This window comes from Trachemys scripta, chromosome 19, assembly GCF_013100865.1.
Source record: "Trachemys scripta elegans isolate TJP31775 chromosome 19, CAS_Tse_1.0, whole genome shotgun sequence".
Taxonomy (NCBI): domain Eukaryota; kingdom Metazoa; phylum Chordata; order Testudines; family Emydidae; genus Trachemys; species Trachemys scripta.
The window spans coordinates 12,931,221-12,950,908 of NC_048316.1; the positions used below are offsets into that span (position 1 = coordinate 12,931,221).

The 19,688-nt window shown below is 44.0% G+C and overlaps 1 protein-coding gene across 1 annotated transcript; it reads left to right on the plus strand.

Annotated features, from left to right (window-relative positions):
- Positions 1-1,322: 1,322 nt before the first annotated feature.
- Positions 1,323-15,434, plus strand: LOC117868066 (arylacetamide deacetylase-like 4). Its single transcript, XM_034753659.1, has 4 exons — positions 1,323-1,499; positions 7,047-7,263; positions 9,965-10,028; positions 14,660-15,434. The coding sequence occupies exons 1-4, from the start codon at positions 1,323-1,325 to the stop codon at positions 15,432-15,434; spliced, it is 1,233 nt and encodes a 410-aa protein (XP_034609550.1).
- The last annotated feature ends 4,254 nt before the right edge of the window (positions 15,435-19,688 follow it).

The window sequence follows — 19,688 nt, forward strand, 5'->3', positions numbered from 1 at the left end:
AGAGGGCTTTGGGAATTAAAAGAGTAAAATTAAATTAGGTCCTTACGGGAAGGGGCCATGGAAGTTGCTCTGAGGTGTGGGACTGACTTTTCTGTGCATGTTCGGAGGCAGTAGGCAGCATTCTGTAAATGCTGTAATTCAAAGAGCTGGGAACTAAGGCAAGCCAAATGGGAGGCGTTACAAAGGCTGATGAGGATTTTGGGAAAAGGTGGAACCAACTTACTGCTAGAAGAAGAAGAAGTGCACACAGTCACTTACAAATGCTGGCAGAACCTCAAATTGGAATGAAGTTGGGAAGGGTGGCAAGACAAGAACTAAGAATTGTTCCCTGCTGTCAGAATTGCTTCCAAACACCAAGGGCTAAACCAATTTGGTATAAATTGATGTAGCTCCGTTTGAATTCAATGAAGAGATACCAATTTACACCTGCTGGCAATCTGGCCCATTTAACATAGTTTGGAGTTCATCCCACAGTCTAAATGCAGAACCACTATTGAAGAACTAAACAGTTTGCTCCCTTCATTGGTAAAGTAGGTATCTTAAATTCCCACTGTATTGGGCTGACCCTTCTGGTGCCTGTTTTGGGGTGAAAGAATGAGGCTGTGGATTAGCCCAAGCCGAATACCACCAAATATACAGAGAAAATCATCTGAACTTTTGGATACTTGTCTGAATCAAACGTCTAAAAGATTCAAGACATTGTCACTTCCTCCCCCTCCTTTACCCTCTGAAAATAGTGGGATGCCTAAGAAGGTCTACAATTACCAGCTGCATCAAAAATTAAATGCATAAGTCCCATGTCCCTTGGGAGGAATACACTGTAGATAAGAACTGTCCTGCTGACTACCTGTAGCAGCGTTAACTTTGTACATGTGCAGTTTAGGTTTAGCTACTGTAGTTTGGCCGGCTCTGTCTCTCCATGACCAAATCTGCACATCACTTGTGTGGCTGTCAGGATGGGCTCACTTGCCAAGAGAGTCGCTAGCAGAATTTTATACTGCTGTGCATGAGAAAGCCTAGGTTAAACTCATGAATCCAGCCAGTTGCAGTGCAGGCACATACAATCTCATTTTTGCACAATGTTCAATGTGATCCTCTAACTAGTATTTATCTGCAACACTTGCCCAAATGGTTATGAAATCCTTTACAGGCGTCAACAGTGCTGTGATGAAATGTTGGGTGCCATAAAAACATTCTCCATTGTTGTTTCAGCTTGGGACTACAACCCACATTCTTTTGTGGATGTAATAACTTAGTTACATAACCAAGACACTTCAGAAACTGGAAGGAACATCAAGTCAAAGTCAATTCTCTGACTAGACATGGAGCTTGCTTACTCCTTGTTCACGATTGCAGCAGAAATATTGATTGTTTCTTTTACTCTGGTGGCAGCATGGGCAATTTATTATGAGCTCACCTATTCCAAAATCCCTCCTGGAGTCGAGCAACCTGGAAAGCTTCGCATCCTTCACTGCCTGTTGATTATTTCATGTGTTCTGGTGAGTTGACGTGGCTTGGAACTGCATTTTCATTTTGTTTTTTGATTGACATGGGAGGGTTGGAGGGGAAGCAGAGGGAAAATTTTAAAAGTAAATGTTGAAATGTGTCAGGTATCAGAGGGGTAGCCGTGTTAGTCTGAATCTGTAAAAAGCAACAGAGGGTCCTGAGGTTAGTTCAATCAGGGAGGGTGAGGTGCTCTGCTAGCAGTTGAGGTGTGAACACCAAAGGAGGAGAAGCTGCTTCTGTAGTTGGATAGCCATTCACAGTCTTTGTTTAATCCTGATCTGATGGTGTCAAATTTGCAAATGAACTGGAGCTCAGCAGTTTCTCTTTGGAGTCTGGTCCTGAAGTTTTTTTTGCTGTAAGATGGCTCCCTTTACATCTGCTATCTGTGGCCAGGGAGGTTGAAGTGTTCTCCTACAGGTTTTTGTACGTGTCCATTTATCCTCTTGCGTAGTGAGTATCCCCTGTTGTGGCCCCATGTGGCAGGTAGGATTTTAGACAGCTTACAGTCCTTTTTCCTTTGTACAGAGGTGAAGTGTGTAATGTAGATGTACATGGGGCCACAACAGGGGTACCCCTAACTCACCCAGCAATATCGTCAATTTATCCAGCTACACACTCAACCCAGCAGAAGAGTCTGTCCTATCTTGGGGACTCTCTTTTTGCCCCAGCACCCCCACGAACATGATACAGTTCTGCGGTGATCTGGAAGCCTACTTTCACCACCTCCGACTTAAAGAATACTTTCAAGATAACACTGAACAGCGCACTGATACACAGATACCCTCCCACCAACAACACAGGAAGAAGAACTCCACATGGACTCCTCCTGAGGGTCGAAATGACAGTCTGGACCTATACATAGAATGCTTCCGCCGACGTGCACAGGCAGAAATTGTGTAAAAACAACATCGCTTGCCTCATAACCTAAGTTGTGCAGAACACAATGCCATCCACAGCCTCAGAAACCACCCTGACATTATCATCAAAGAGGCTGATAAAGGAGGTGCTGTTGTCATCATGAACAGGTCTGACTACCAGAAGGAGGCTGCCAGACAACTCTCCAATACCAAATTCTACAGGCCACTTTCCTCAGATCCCACTGAGGAATACACCAAGAAACTGCACCATCTACTCAGGACACTCCCTACACTAACACAGGAACAAATCAACATACCCTTAGAGCCCCGACTGGGGTTATTCTATCTACTACCTAAGATCCACAAACCTGGAAATCCTGGACACCCCATCATCTCGGGCATTGGCACTCTCACTGAAGGACTGTCTGGATATGTGGACTCCCTACTCAGACCCTACGCCACCAGCACTCCCAGCTATCTCCGTGACACCACAGATTTCCTGAGAAAACTACAATGCATTGGTGACCTCCCAGAAAACACCATCCTAGCCACCATGGATGTAGAGGCTCTCTACACAAACATCCCCCACACAGATGAAATACAAGCTGTCAGGAACAGTATCCCTGATGATGACACAGCACAACTTATTGCTGAGCTCTGTGACTTTATCCTCACGCACAATTATTTCAAATTGGTGACAATATATACCTCCAGACCAGTGGCACCGCTATGGGCACCCGCATGGCCCCACAATATGCCAACATTTTTATGGCTGACCTGGAACAACGCTTCCTCAGCTCTCGTCCACTCACGCCCCTTCTCTACCTACGCTATATTGATGACATCTTCATCATCTGGACCCATGGGAAGGAGACCCTGGAAGAATTCCACCATGATTTCAACAGCTTCCACCCCACCATCAACCTCAGCCTGGACCAATCTACACGGGAGGTCCACTTCCTAGACACCACTGTACAAATAAGCGATGGCCACATTAACACCACCCTATACCGAAAACCCATCGACTGCTACGCTGACCTTCATGCCTCCAGCTTCCACCCCGGTCACACCACACGATCCATTGTCTACAGCCAAGCACTGAGGTACAATCGCATCTGCTCCAACCCCTCAGACAGAGACCAACACCTACAAGATCTTCACCAAGCATTCTCAAAACTACGATACCCACACAAGGAAATAAAGAAACAAATCAACAGAGCCAGACGTGTACCCAGAAGCCTCCTGCTACAAGACAGGCCCAAAAAAGAAACCAACAGAACTCCACTGGCCATCACCTACAGTCCTCAGCTTAAACCTCTCCAACGCATCATCAGTGATCTACAACCCATCGTGGACAATGATTCCTCACTTTCACAGACCTTGGGAGGCAGGCCAGTCCTCACCCACAGACAACCTGCCAATCTTAAGCATATTCTCACCAGCAACCACGCACCGCACCATAACAACTCTAACTCAGGAACCAACCCATGCAACAAACCTCGATGCCAACTCTGCCCACATATCTACCCCAGCAACACCATCACAGGACCTAACCAGATCAGCTACAACATCACCGGCTCATTCACCTGCACGTCCACCAATGTTATATATGCCATCATGTGCCAGCAATGTCCCTCTGCTATGTACATTGGCCAAACTGGACAGTCACTACGCAAGAGGATAAATGGACACAAGTCAGATATCAGGAATGGTAACATACAAAAATCTGTAGGAGAACACTTCAACCTCCCTGGCCACACAATAGCAGATGTAAAGGTAGCCATCTTACAGCAAAAAAACTTCAGGACCAGACTCCAAAGAGAAACTGCTGAGCTCCAGTTCATTTGCAAATTTGACACCATCAGATCAGGATTAAACAAGACTGTGAATGGCTATCCAACTACAGAAGCAGTTTCTCCTCCCTTGGTGTTCACACCTCAACTGCTAGCAGAGCACCTCACCCTCCCTGATTGAACTAACCTCATTATCTCGATACTGATTTATACCTGCCTCTGGAGATTTCCATTACTTGCATCTGAAGAAGTGAGGTTCTTACCCACGAAAGCTTATGCTCCCAATACTTCTGTTAGTCTTAAAGGTGCCACAGGACCCTCTTTTGTTGAAATGTGGTGTGCTCTGCTGAGACAGAAACTAGGAGAGATGGGACAAGTATTTAAGATATGAAGAAAGGCTGAATTTGAGTTATGGAGCAAATTCCATTCTCCTGCGGGTGCAGATATGCTCCTGCCAGCAGAATTTGATGCATAAGTCAAGGATAGAATCATAGAATCTCAGGGTTGGAAGGGACCTCAGGAGGTCACCTAGTCCAACCCCCTGCTCAAAGCAGGACCAATTCCTAATTAAATCAATGTGGCAGAGAATTCAACTCTGAATTCCACTGTCCAGGGACCAGCTGAGATCAGGTCTGGGACTGAGGGGGCTGGAAATCTGCTGCTACGTACATCCTCTGCTACCCCTGCCCTTCAGGGAAGGGGTATCTTAGGGCAACAGCAGCTACTGTCCTCAAGGCTGCAACAAACACCTGTAGAACAGCAGCTGGCCTGACACAGAGGTTTCCTTTCCTTGCTGCTCCATCCTTGTGGAAATACTTAGGGTAGAGCGTTCACAAATCCTCTGGGATCTGCAAGGAAATTCATGCAATGCATACCATTAAGAAGCAACACCCGGCTTTCCACCAAATATATAAATCTCACTGGGTGAAATATTTCCGTGAAACATAACTCAATAAAAACTGCTTGCAAAACTGAAATGGTTTAACTTTTTTTTAAACTGGTTTGTATGGGCTAGCATGCCTTCATGTTCAAAAAGAGGTTGCCTTTCCATAGCTTAGTTGGATTGTTGTGAGCCCACAACGCAAGGTTTAGGTCTGATATGCTCTTGCATGTTCATGCAGATTTGTATATGTTCAGAACTATGTATGGGAATGAAACTCACAAGCTAATAGCACCCTCAAATGTTTGCAGTAAGTTGGTGTGTTTTGATTGTTCCGTAAGCTGGAAAGATGTAAACTTTTTGCCCCCCCGGCTCACCTACAGTTATTAATTTTCTTATTGTCTAAAAGTCCAATGGCTTAGCAAATGGCCGTGAATGGACAAAGTCTAATTTTGACAACTTTTGAGATCCAAGTTGAACACTTCACACAATTCTAGTGCTTGTGTAAGGAGGAGATGATTATTTTATTTCTTGGTTACAGAAACGATAATCAGTTTCCTGTATCTGATGCTCAACTGCATTACCAAATTTCTCTGTCTGAAAGCTAGTTTTAGAGTACAACGTTTTAACAATGGGGATTAGATGGCTCATGGGGATTGGTGATGGAATACAAAGCCTTTTACCTCTAGGTCAACTGTTCAAATTAACCTGTTGTGGCAACCACAATTCACAATAATCTGAAGGCTATTAGGTTATCTATGTTGAAGGAGTTGATGATCTTAGTTCACTTCCTAGTGGACCAATGACCACTATTGGCATGGACTTGAACTTTTGTTAGCATTCTTGGCAAAGGCAAAGGACTTAATAGGCCAGGAGAGCTAAAGCACACTCTATTTTGAGGCATAAAAACTGGGAGATGTAGGGGTAACTTGCACAGCCACTACTAATGAGGCATTTATTCGGAGGAAAAACAGAGGACTTCCATCTCCAGACCTATCAACATGGCAACTTTTACCATCAGAACTGGGGGAAAATTTTCACACGAATAGTATATTCACCAAAAAAAATGGCAGTTTTGGGTAAACCAAAAGTATTCCCAAATTTGACACGAATTCACCAAATAGTTTTGGCCAATTTCCCCCCCCCCCCAGATTTAGCTGCCATTCACACAACCAGCAGCAGGTGATGGTGTCCTCCTTGTAGCCCAATTTCTCCTGCTGTCTGATGTGGAGAAGAGATTTGAACTTGGGTCTCCCACATTATGAATGCCTGTGGAGTACCGCTGTGAATGACTGTGAATAGCCATTGGGCAAGGGACAGAGGCTGACTCTGTAGAGGTGGTTAGCCACTCATTCATCTGTGGTATGAGAGACCCAAATTCAAGTCCCTGTTCCAATGACTATATCATTATTTATACACCGTTCAGCAGCTTCATCAATGGAGACAGAGAGACCCACACCAGAATGCCCCATTGCCCAGTAGCGAGGGTACTTTTGTGCACTGCGGGGAATGCAAAGTCAAATCCCTTCTCCACATTAAATGGAGGGAGGAACTGAATACAGGTAGGTGCCTTAACCACTGGACTAAAAGTTATAAGAAGAGCACCAGCACTGCCTCCTCCTCCTCCAGCCATTTTGTGAATCGAACCCTTTAAAAATGCCACCAATAAAATGTTTCAGTCAAACAAGAAGTTTCTTTTGACCTGTAATGGATTTTTTTCCAGTTTGCCAACGTCTTTATTTTTAATTTTTCAAAATTGGTTCAACCTGCACCAGTCCCCCACCCCCTGGTTTTTCAGAATGGCCAAAAAATCAGTTATTTGCCCAGTTCTGATGACCATCACTACATTTACTTGAAATCCTGTTTTATGAGCTCAAAACACTACAGTAAAGAGCCACATCTTTAGTTGCCCATAGCAAAAAACAACCCAGTAAGCCCTGTGCACTATCTGCACAGTGGCCAGATCTGGGCCATCTTCAATTAATTTCGGGCCTTCCTTGTTCCAAACAGGGTAAGATTTTGGAGCGCCTGGGTTTCTGCTCTGAGATTGACTTCATCCGCTACACACAAGATGGAAAAAAATTGCCGGAGGACCCCAAACTCTTCATCAAGGATCTGCAGTTTGAGGATGTGCCTGTGAGGCTTTACCAGCCTAGAGCGCCTTCTGAGGGCCTAAGGAGAGGGCTCATCTACTTGCATGGAGGAGGCTGGATGTTTGGAAGCATTAGTAAGTCTTTAAAGGGGCGGGGGAGAAACACTAACGGTATTTAAAACAAATAACTCATCTGAACTGTTTAGAACCGCAGAAAAGATTCCAGGTCTGTTTCCCATTTCAGGAGAAGTTTTGGACCAGTTCTTATTGTATCCAAATGGAGTTGTGGCTTCCATATTAGTATCTAAATTAATGTACACTGGTTGCTGTTGGTAAAAACAGCTTTCAAATCCAACCTTCTGAAGCCTGATGACCTAACACCCTGTTTTTATTTAAATTTGTGCAACTCCATTGAACTCTGAGGGGAGGATTGAGGTCTGTAATGTTTATTGGTGCCGGTATTTTGGGTGTCCGTGTGATGTTAAAATGTCACATGGAGGGTTTTGGTTTTTGGGGGTGGGTGGAGAGTTCACACTAGGTAGAAACGATTGCCTGTCATAGGCCACCCAAAGCTTTTCTACTAAGATTGGAAGAAACAAAGAAAAAAAATTGGGCTGTATAAGCAGGGGCATTGCCAGCAGATTGAGGGACGTGATCATTCCCCTCTATTCGGCATTGGTGAGGCCTCATCTGGAGTACTGTGTCCAGTTTTGGACCCCACACTACAAGAAGGATGTGGAAAAATTGGAAAGAGTCCAGCAGAGGGCAACAAAAATGATTAGGGGGCTGGAACCCCCTATGAGGAGAGGCTGAGGGAACTGGGATTGTTTAGTCTGCAGAAGAGAAGAATGAAGGGGGAGATTTGATAGCTGCTTTCAGCTACCTGAAAGGGGGTTCCGAAGAGGATGGATCTAGACTGTTCTCAGTGGTACCAGATGACAGAACAAGGAGCAATGGTCTCAAGTTGCAGTGGTGAAGCACTGGAATGGGTTACCTAGGGAGGTGGTGGAATCTCCTTCCTTAGAGGTTTTTAAGGTCAGGCTTGACGAAGCCCTGGCTGGGATGATTTAGTTGGGGATTGGTCCTGCTTTGAGCAGGGGGTTGGACTAGATGACCTCCTGAGGTCCCTTCCAACCCTGATATTCTATGATTCTATGATTCTCTAGGAAGTGGATTGTCACGAATTGCTTGGATGGCTAACACTGGTATCTTTGCCACAAGGAAACTAGCCTCTTGTTTTCTAGAAAACTGAAAATACTCCGGGTAGAGCTGGATGAATAATTGATTTTTTCAGTTCCGCAAATTAATTAATTAAAGCCATCAGTTTGGATCAAACTGAGTGGGGAAAAAATGGTGGTGGTGCATTTTGTTGCCATCCACATTAATAATTTTCAGCCCAGTGGTTAGGACATTGACCTGAGATGTGGCGGACTCAGGCTCAGATCCCTACCCTAGAACAGGGATTTGAAGTCACATCTCTCTTCTCTTAAATAAGGGCGTCAATCTCCAGGCTATAGGCTATTCTGGGGCGGGTCTATTTCCATCTCTCCTGGTATGGCTGTTCCCCTTTGTATAAAATACTTGAATAGTCACTGGGCCAGAGAGCAAGAGCAAAAATGACGCTATAGCCTGGGATTAAGGGGGATGTAGCAGGGGGAACACCCAAGTTAAAGTCCTTGTGCCAAGGAATAATTATGTATATAAACTAGAACAGCTGCAACAGGAGAGAGAGTGCCCCACCCTAGAACAGCCCATAGTCTAGTGGTTAGGGCAGTCAGCGGAGAAGGTAGAGTCCTAGTTTCAAACTGCTGCTCCAGAGCAGTGATTCAAACCTTCATCTCCCACATCCAGATGAGTCCCCTAACCACTGAGCTAAAGGTTTGTAAGATGGGCAGCAGCACGGCTGTCCCTCAAGTTGTAAACCTAGCCCTCCCCCACACATTTTTTTTGGCCAAAACTATTTGGTGAATTTCTGTCATATTAGTAAATAGTTTCAGGTCAAACAAAACTGCATTTTTTGGCAAATAAACTAAGTCTGAAAATTTTGCCCAGCTCAAACAGATTTTTGACGGGTCTTCAAGCCAGTCTCCAATTTTGCACACATTTTCAATTGCAGGCTTAATATCATGAGTGCAAATTTAGGGTCCTTTTCAAGAAAATTTAGCCATCACTATCCATTTATTGTCGTAGAAAGGATCAAGAGACCAAATTCTGCCCTCAGTTTCTCCCTTTCAACCCCACTGCCTTCACGGAACAATAAAAAGGTTAGACAAGTACCAGACAGATTTAGCACAAGCCCATTAGCTGGGTTACAGAACATACATCAGTACTGATTGGACCGCCTCAGAGCAGAGTGACATGATATGGTGTTAAATGTTGATTGCCCATCTGGATTAAGGCTCCCAACGCTGGTGGAGCTGAACAGTAGAAAACTTGTAGAAATCTTCCCTAGCGTATAGAGAACCAACCTGTGCCTACTGTTAAATCAGGAATGGGTGGTATGTGTTATTTGGTTGCAGTGGTAATCTGAAAATACCATACCTGAACTTCTTGGAAATATGCATGTGAAGGGAAAGGTGAAAAGCATTGCACTTTAACAGTGCCGCAAACAAGTGAAAATGCAGTTCATGAGCTAACAAATGCAACTATTTAGCTGGCAAAAACAAATAAACCCAAGACGACCAGAAATAGGCCCAAACCCAAACTATGGATTCACCCCACGCTATTTGGGATGGAAAATTTTGGATCCGGGTCTGGAACAAGAAACAAATGTTCAGCTGGGACTCATCTGAATTTAAGACACTAATTCAGTGCCATTGGAAACATTTGTTTTCAGATTCCTATGACAGAGTGTGCCGCTATATTGCCAGAGAAAGCGAATCAGTGGTGGTGTCTGTTGGGTGAGTTAATCCAGTACAAATGGAGATTATGTACAAGGAGTGGGTACGACAAATATTGCAACCTTGTGCAGTATCTTTGGGGACCGTTGTATTCAGTGTTGATGTATTATTGTGTTCTACTTCCTGTGGGAGGGTTACCACAGCTCTTCCAGGAACTAAGAACATTGGGGGTTTTCATACATCAGATCAACTGCACCTGGATTTCCCCTCAATGGTCCAGCGAGAGCACCCATTCTCAGGCTTCCACTGCCTTTTGTGAGTGGAGACCTGCCTCTCCCTCCTTTCTTACTGGGGTATTTCTAGGCTACCCAGCTCCCTGCCTTCACTGTGGTATTCCCAGCATAGACTGGCTGCCCAAGCACACCTGCTTGCTTTCTCTTCTGAGATGATTCACAGTGCGACTGCCCATCGTTACAGATCTATCACTGCTCTTTTTATGCAAGCCTATTTTATTGGTAAATGCACTACAGAGAAAACCTACTAAAAACAATAAAAACCTACACGCATACTAACAAGCTTACTAGACATCAACCCAGTTCTAACATAGACTCTAGCAGGAGCAATCCTTTAAAACCCCACAAAGGGGGACTCTTGTATGGTCATAACTTTCCACTGGATGCATCCAATGAAGTGGGTTTTAGCCCACGAAAGCTTATGCTCAAATAAATTTGTTAGTCTCTAAGATGCCACAAGTACTCCTCATTCTTTTAACTTCATAACAGCATCAGCTCAGAACTAGCACACTTATATCATTTTACTCCACCCTTTATACAGGTCAAGGTCTTTGATCTGGAGTTTCTAAGAGCAGGTAATTAGTAAACAATGGGTTTTCCTCCCCAGGGTGTACTTCCAAAGGGTGGTTTTGAAGTGGATCATTTGAATTCCCCCAGGTACTTTCTAGAAAAAACACTTCACATGCATTGTTCCAAAAAGCCCTTTGAAGTTCTTAATATCTTCCAGGGATTGCATTAGTCAGTCTTCTAGAGAAGTTACATACATACAATTCCACAATATCACACACTCAATTGCATTTTTAATTCGATGGACCCCAAAGACGATAAACCTAATTCAACAAGGTCCAACCTAATTCAATAAAGTATATTCAGGAAATTGTCAGTCTGTCACAGGGGTGCTTGAGGTAAGTCGCTGAGATGGTAAACAACTCCAACCCAGAGGATGGTACCTCTTTGGTTTGAAAGTTCTGGTTGAAACTGGATTTTCCAGAGACCAAGAGACAAAGAAAGGGTTTTTGGTATAAAAAGCTAAGCTTGAACGGATACAGGGTCTTCCTCTTGATTCAGCAAATGGACAGGATCTTTGGTCTTAGTAGGGCCCCAGGCCATATTGACCTACCACAGCCCTGTAAAACCAACAGATGATTTTGGGTACATTTCGTGTCTAAATCTGTTTATAGTTTATTATAGGTTTTCTTTGTGATGCTTTTACCTTAAGAATAAATGTTCTCTGCTGAGAAAGAGCTGTGTGGTAACTCATAAGTGCTGGTATACACTGGTCGTAGACGTTGGAGAAAAAGCCACACGGGGCTGGCCATCAGGTAGACTGGCTTGCTGGGGAGATCACAGTGATGTCAGGGGGCTGTGGAGCCTTGTCAGACTCCTGGTCAGAAGGGAGTGGGACACAGGTCCTTGCCCAGGGACAGATGACAACTAGAGACCTGAATAGGCAGTCCTGGAGTAGAACATGGAAGTGGGATACAAACGCAGTCACCCTGAAAGTGTGACAGAGAGTTTAGAACTGGCACGTTGAACTTTCAGGAATATGCCTTTATTGGCCAACTGCCTGTCCAGCATGAAAACAGCTCACCAAAAGGCCCTGATTTACATTCTGCACTGTACCCCATTTTCCTCCATGCTGCGATGATGCCGGGCCTGCCCTGTGTCACAAACTAGTCATCCCACTACCCCCAACCCTGATACGGTTCCTGCCATGAAAACAGATTTTTTTCCTTTGCATTTAATCCAACATTTACTATGGTTTTTGCAGACCCAAGAAATAGTTTACACATGGTATGGAAATATTATTGAGACGGTCACACAAGGTTATGCTGTAGAATGAACAAGAGGGTGTCTGAACACACATCTAATGTCCTCTACCCTTTTTTGTAAGGGCATGTGCTTCAAGCCTGTGAAAAGCAGACATTGCAATAGGAGACTCTTCCTCAGGGTTACTTTGTTTGGGATATGTTCTTATATTACGTATACAATTAAGAGAGAGCATGCATCATTTTCCTATTTACAATACACAAAAGGTGCACGCCCCTCTGAAAAGCCTCTTTCTCTTGTATCATAACTGCTAATGTAATTGCTTCCTGTTTAGGAACAACTCACTCCATTTTATTATGAGTGAACTATTTATTCTTTATTTGCCTTTTCTGTCAAAAATCTCTCCTTGTCCAATCTATTGCAGCAGAGTTAAGAGAAGTGTCTACCTCTTTCTCCGCATATGTCCCGCTCTGAAGTTTCTCATGTTGGGAGGTAGATACTTGGCATTTTCAGTACCCCAGACTAATGTTAGGGAATGTATCTACTTGTCGCCTCCTGTATGCCTCCTACTTGGTATGCACCACCTTTTATTAACACTTCCTGTCTCCTTCACTCCCACATTGGTGACCTTCTTTCATGCCACTCATAACTTAATCACAGCCTCCAAATTAATGTTTATCAAGAGGCAGATTAAGGCCCCTTTAAAATCTTGACCCCATGTATTTTAAAATATTTACTATATTCACGGTTAATATTGGGATCCTTGATTGATTGGTCCTTTCTCTGAAGGAGTCTGTGTCTCATAAAGAGAGCTGATCATGTCTTAGTTCTGATTGTTTTCTGCTATTAAATGGAGCCCATTCCTGAGGGAAGACTCTCTATTGAAATGTGAACAGTTGCAATAAGATTGCAACTTATATAAAGGAAATGCTTCCTGCCCACAGAGGACTTATTTATCTTTTGGCATAATAGTAGTAATTATTATTACTAAATAGCACACTTAATAATAATTGTGTACAGCTCAATGAAGAAAAATGCAAAAGAATGATGAAGCCAGGGTACTTTTTAGATGCCAATAGCTATTTTGAAGAGCACATTCATAAGGCTTTGAGTGAAGACAAAGCTCCACTCAACATTAAACTCACTATGAAGGGTTTCCCCAACTCCTTCCAGGTCAGGATATTAAAAATTTTCCAGAGTGTTCACCCTGGGAGAGGAATGGTAGAGGCAGGGCTGGATCCAGGCACCAGCGAAGGAAGCAGGTGCTTGGGGTGGCCAATGGAAAGGGGTGGCACGTCTGGGTCTTCGGTGGTGGGTCCCTCAGTCCTTCTCTTCCTCTTAGAGCTGCCGCCAAAGTGCTACCGAAGAGGAAGAGAGGGAATGGCACAATTGAGCTTCTGCCGAAGTGCCGCCGATCGGCTTTATCTTTTTTTTTTTTTTTTCCCCCGCTTCGCCACTTGGGATGGCAAAAAAGCTGGAGCCGACCCTGGGTAGAGGGATGGAAGAGCAGAAGAAAAAAAATTGACTATAAATAGAAAATAGTTGGTGTTGAACCTCCTCTCCCAATTATTGTCTTTCCTTGCTCATGGGTGGCAAGTATCAAATCAGGGGGGAGGGATAGCTCAGTGGTTTGAGCATTGGCCTGCTAAACCCACGGTTGTGAGCTCAATCCTTGAGGGGACTACTTAAGGATCTGGGGCAAAATCAGTACTTGGCCCTGCTAATGAAGGCAGGGGACTAGACTCAATGACCTTTCAAGGTCCCTTCCAGTTCTAGGAGATAATTTAAAATTTATGTATTTAAAAACAAACAGAATATTAGGGACATCTAAAAAGGATGCTCTTTCTGTAAGAAAATCCCACCACCAAGAATGTTGAAAGAAAATTTTAAATTATTATGACTTATGTAGATTACAGTTGTGCCTAGTGAACCTAGCTGAGATCTGCACTGCATTGTGGTAGATGTAGTAGAACCCACAGTGAGGAGCAGTCCCTGCTTTTCAGAGCCTCCAATCTAAATAGATAGAACTATATGACTAACCGATTTTTCAGTTCAGTAGCTTAACTAAAGGCTTTAAAAAACTGTTTTGGTTTCACCCAAAACAAAAATTTTCTGGTGAATCCTCAAAAAAAAAACAAAAAACCCAAAAAACAAAAAAAACCTCAAAAATGTCATTTCAGTTTGAACAAAATGTTTCATTTGACCCGAAACCAAATGTTTAGGTTTTTGTATTTTAACCCCCCCACACACACCTTTTTTAAAATAAAATTGACTTAAAATTCAAACAAAAATCATTTTGAATTGAAAAATCAAAACTTTTTTTTTAAAAACGTTGAAACAAAAACATTTTGATTATTTTCACCCCCTGAAACGATTTGCAAATTCAGTACAAATTTGCAGAATGTTTTGGACAAACAATCTGCATTTTTAGGTGAAGAAAAGCTTTGTCTGAAAAATTTTAGCCGGCACTCTGAACAGACAGAGCCGTTAAAGCGCGTGAGGGAAACAGAGGCACAGTTAGGTGAAGAAGCTTGTTGCAAGGTGAGTGACAGGCCCAGGAATAGAACTGTCCCTCCCAACCCCCAGTCTCTGCTGCCTCTCCAATAATCAATGTCTCCAATGTTGTAGGTATCGTTTGGCTCCTGAGCACAAGTATCCGTCTCAATTTAGGGACTGTCTCACTGCCAGCATACACTTTATGAAGACGGCAGAAGACTATGGGGTGGATTCTGCCTGTGTTATCATTAGTGGGGACAGCGTTGGAGGCAATCTTGCTGCTGCTGTTTGCCAAGCATTAGTGAGCAGATCGAATTTGCCAAAGCCACTTGCTCAGATTTTGATCTATCCAGGCCTTCAGGCAATAGATTTTTATTTGCCTTCATATCAGCAAAATTGTGCGGTGCCCCTCCTGTACCGAGAGCACGTTATCAACTGTTGTCTGAAGTATCTGGAGAAGGACGTCTCAGTATTGGAAAATGTCATGGAGGGGTCCCATGTTCCTTTGGACATTAAACTGAAGTATGGGAGATGGGTAAATCCAGACAATATCCCTGAGGAGTTTAAGATCAGAAGCTACAAACCACATTTGCCCACTTCATACTCAGATGAAGTCTATGAGGTGGCTAAACCAGCTTTAGAGACAACTTTTTCACCTCTTCTGGCTGAAGATTCCATTGTCAGCCGACTCCCCCTGTCTTATATTTTAACCTGTGAATATGATGTGCTTCGGGATGATGGACTGCTCTACAAGAAACGGTTAGAAGACAGTGGCGTCCCTGTGACTTGGTACCACGTTAAAGATGGCTTCCATGGAGTGATAAGCCTATTTGATTTTGGGATTCTATCATTTCGCTCTGGTAAAAAAGCAATGGATAACATTGTGAACTTTTTAAAAAGCTTATGAAAACTGTTTTTAAATGCAACAGAGGGTCCTGTGGCACCTTTAAGACTAACAGAAGTATTGGGAGCATAAGCTTTCATGGGTAAGAACCTCACTTCTTCAGATGCAAGAAGTTCTTACCCACGAAAGCTTATGCTCCCAATACTTCTGTTAGTCTTAAAGGTGCCACAGGACCCTCTGTTGTTTTTTACAGATCCAGACTAACACGGCTACCCCTCTGATACTGTTTTTAAATGTTTGTATATATTTTAAAGTCTATATTTATACCAAGTTTCCGGAAGTCTGGATCAAAGATTACTATGACAGGATTAGGGGTTTGTGGTTTTGATTCTGCTCTTGTGTTTTAATTGGGAGTGGGAAAGGGGAAGGGACAAAATAAACAGGTCTACTTTTAAGGCTTATTGGGTTCACATTCTATGAGAATACAGAGTATTGTACATTTGTCTTTTGTTCAGTTTTGACTCCCAGACTGGAGTAATGATTTATTTTATCCTTTTAAATTATTAGCAATTTTAATAACTAATTAAACAATGCTTTCAGGAGTACAATAAAAAAAGAAACACACAATGCAAAGCAGTACCATAAATAAATGCACTTTGAATAAGAGCCACTTTTTGGTCGCTCCACCACTGCTGTGTGATACCTATTGTGATGGTTCTCGGGGTGCCCAGGGCTGTGAATCCTTGCCTCTAGTGAGAGGTAGCCTTACCTTTGGTGACTGGGTGTCAGCACCCTAACACCATCAGCCTTTCAGCCACTCAAGCACTCCCCTTTGGGCTATGCCAGCCTTGTAGGTTCACAGTAGGTGCACCTCTGTCTCCAAGTCTCCTTGAATCATTCCCCTGTGATATCCAGCCCCTTACACTAGCTATGCACAGAAGTCCCAGATCCGCTGCCCGAAAGGACCAGTGTACCCCAGTGTCATAACTATAAAGGAAAGGGTAACAGCCCTCCTGTACAATAAAATCCCTCCTGGCCAGAGACTTCAAAATCCTTTTACCTGTAAAGGGTTAAGAAGCTCAGGTAACCTGGCTGACACCTGACCCAAAGGACCAATAAGGGGACAAGATACTTTCAAATCTTGGTGGGGGGAAGGCTTTTGTTTGTGCTCTTTGTTTTGGGGGAAGTTCGCTCTTGGAACTAAGATGGACCAGACATCAATCCATGCTCTCCAAATCTTTTTGAACAAGTCTCTCAATTTTCAAACTTGTAAGTGCAGCCAGGCAAGGCGTGTTAGTTTTATCTTTGTTTTCTCAACTTGTAAATGTACCTTTTGCTAGGGTGTCTACCTCTGTTTGCTGTAACTTTGAACCTAAGGCTAGAGGGGGTTCCTCTGGGCTCTTTAAGTTTGATTACCCTGTAAAGTTATTTTCCATCCCGATTTTACAGAGATAATTTTTACCTTTTTCTTTAATTAAAAGCCTTCTTTTTAAGAATCTGATTTTTCCTTGTTCTAAAATCCAAGGGGATTGATCTGGACTCACCAGGAATTGGTGGGGGGGAAAGGAAAGGTGCGGGGGGAGGGGGTGATTAATTCCTCCTTGTTTTAAGATCCAAGGGGTTTTGGATCAGTGTTCACTAGGAAGTTGGTGGAAGAGTCTCTCAAGGCTACCCAGGGAAGGGAGTTAGCCCATTGGGAGTGGTGGCAGCGGACCAGATCTAAGCTGGTAGTTAAGTTTAGAAGTTTTCATGCAGGCCCCCACATCTGTACCCTAAATTTCAGAGTGGAGAAGGCGCCTTGACGCCCAGTTTACTAGTTTTACCTTAAACCACTGCTCCTGTAAACCACACAGCACTTATGAGCAACTTTTAATAGAACAAACATAGGTTTCTTTAAGAAATAATACAGATTCAACTTGGAACAAGAAAGAGTGGTGGAAACAAATGATTACAAGACAAAACAAAACCATAGAACTGTGAACTAGGGCCTACACTTGTTAACAGTTGCCTTCCCTGTCTAATCAACTAGGTTTTTCCTCCAAAGTCAGAGCTGGCTGGCTTTACAGGAACCAGGATCCAAGCTTTCATGGAGACATCCCCACTCCACAAAAAGTTTCCTCAGTGAATGAATCTAGAGTGCCTCTACCCATTCTGTATGATACCAAAAAAGTCTTTTGTCTTTATTCATACACAGGGCGATCCCCTGCCTCTTGAAATGTTTCTTTTTTTACCTCCAAGTAGTTTCAATTGTTTGCAGTTGTCCCTACTGGTTTTCCATTGACAGTCTTGGGATTGAGCAAGACTAGACAACTGTGCTTTACATTACATCATTGGCTAATTGGATAGGGGTGACCACTCCCTCCTGTTTGAACGGGCCATCACTGAGACATATTACCCCTTAATGGCAAATTTTTACATCCAAGACCTTAAAGCAGATTTTCAACTTAGTTACGTTATTCTTTAAATATTGCCCGTACACATGTTTCACAATGCTTATGAGTCTTGATAAGTTATGAGCTTTCTGTAGATACCTTACATGTTACCCTTTATATATAAATACCCTGCAAGACATGTGTTTGGTATAGTGAGACAGGTTTGCTAGGTTTGAGACAAAGACTGTTTGCGAAGAACAGGGGACCTTTGCCAAGGGGTTTCTGTGCCACACCTATCATATAGGTGAATGTTTTACTGCAATTTCAGATTTACAAAAATACATATCAGAACATGTAAATTCTAGTCCTCAACATGGCAAAAGACACGCACAGAAAGTTAGCCTCAAACGTGCTGAACTCATAAAATCCCAGCCTCACGACTGCAAAAGTCTATAGAATTAGTATTAGGAGAGTATATAGAATTATGCAATAAACAGGGCTCATCAATGCAAAAATGCATGTAGAAGCATGCAGTAAAGCAGCCTCCGCATTACAAGAATACATAGAAAAGCACACCCAACCATCGTCTGAAAATCCTGCTCAGCTCCTTGTAGGGGAGGCCCACTAGGGTCTTTGTGACTTTGGGGATGGAAGGACCCTCAGATACTTATGACATGAACAATAGCCAAACTCTCTGCAGGAAGGCTCTGAAAGGTTCTAATTTCACTCCAAGAGGCCCCGCAAGAGGCTCTTGTGGAGGTACCCAGGGCTGTGAGATGCCTCCCTACTACCTGCCCGTAGTGTAGAGAAGCCTGCTCTGTTCCTGCCAGGACTCCACCCTAGCCCTGCCCCTTCCCTGAGGCCCCACCCCCACTCACTACATTCCTCCTCCCTCGATGGCTCGCTTTCTCCCACCCTCACTCACTTTCACTGGGCTGGGGCAGGGGCTTGGGAGGGGGTGAGGGCTCTAACTGGGGGTGCAGGCTCCAGGGTGGGGACAGAAATGAGGGGTTCAGGGTGCAGAAGGGGGCTCCGAGCTGGGGAAGGGAGTTGGGGTGGAGGAGGGGGTGAGGGCTCCAGCTGGGGGTGCAGGCTTTGGGGTGGTGCTGGGGTGAGGGGTGCAGGAGGGGGCTCCAGGCTGGGGGGTGGAACTGAGGGATTCAGATTGCAGGAGGGGGTTGTGGGTTGAGGCAAGGGGCTGGGGTGCAGGAGGTGGACCCCCTGCCTAGGATCCAGACCTGCTGGCCACTTCTGGGGTGCAGCGTGGTGCCAGGACAGGTAGGACTAGCCTGCCTTAGCTGTGCAGCACTGCTGATCGGATTTTTAATGGCCTGGTCAGCAGTGCTGCCCGGAGCTGCCAGGGTCTCTTTTCGACTGGGCATTCTGGTCAAAAACCAGACACTTGGCAACCTTAGCCACGAGCCACAGCCAATATAAGCATTCCCCTCTAGGCCTATACAGGCCCTGTTCTCTCTACAATCAGTCAGCAATAGGCACGCTCCAACCCCCAAGTCCTCCAAGCATCTGCCTGGAGTGCCCAGCCCCGGTCCGTTGGACACTCACAGTATTCATCGATTTACTGCTTCCAAAGAAGCAGGACACCCCAGCTAACCAGTTTCACCTCAGGTCATTGTTCTGCTTCACACACAGCTCCTAGGTACGTTTATAGTGCAGACAAGTACAAGTTGATTTAACAAAGTAGAGAGATTCAAGTCAGAGCAGGTAGAAGTATTGGAAACAGATGGTGACATAGAAAATCAAATCAAATGCAAATAAGTATACATTATGAGGCACACAATACACAAGGACCAGATGGGAAATAAGCATCTGTTACCCCCTGCCTGAAAGGAAACTGTCTGAGAATGTCACTTCCTGGTTACCCGCCTTAAGAACAACATTTTCAGGATAGACACATAACTCCTGAAATATTGTCTGAACATACATT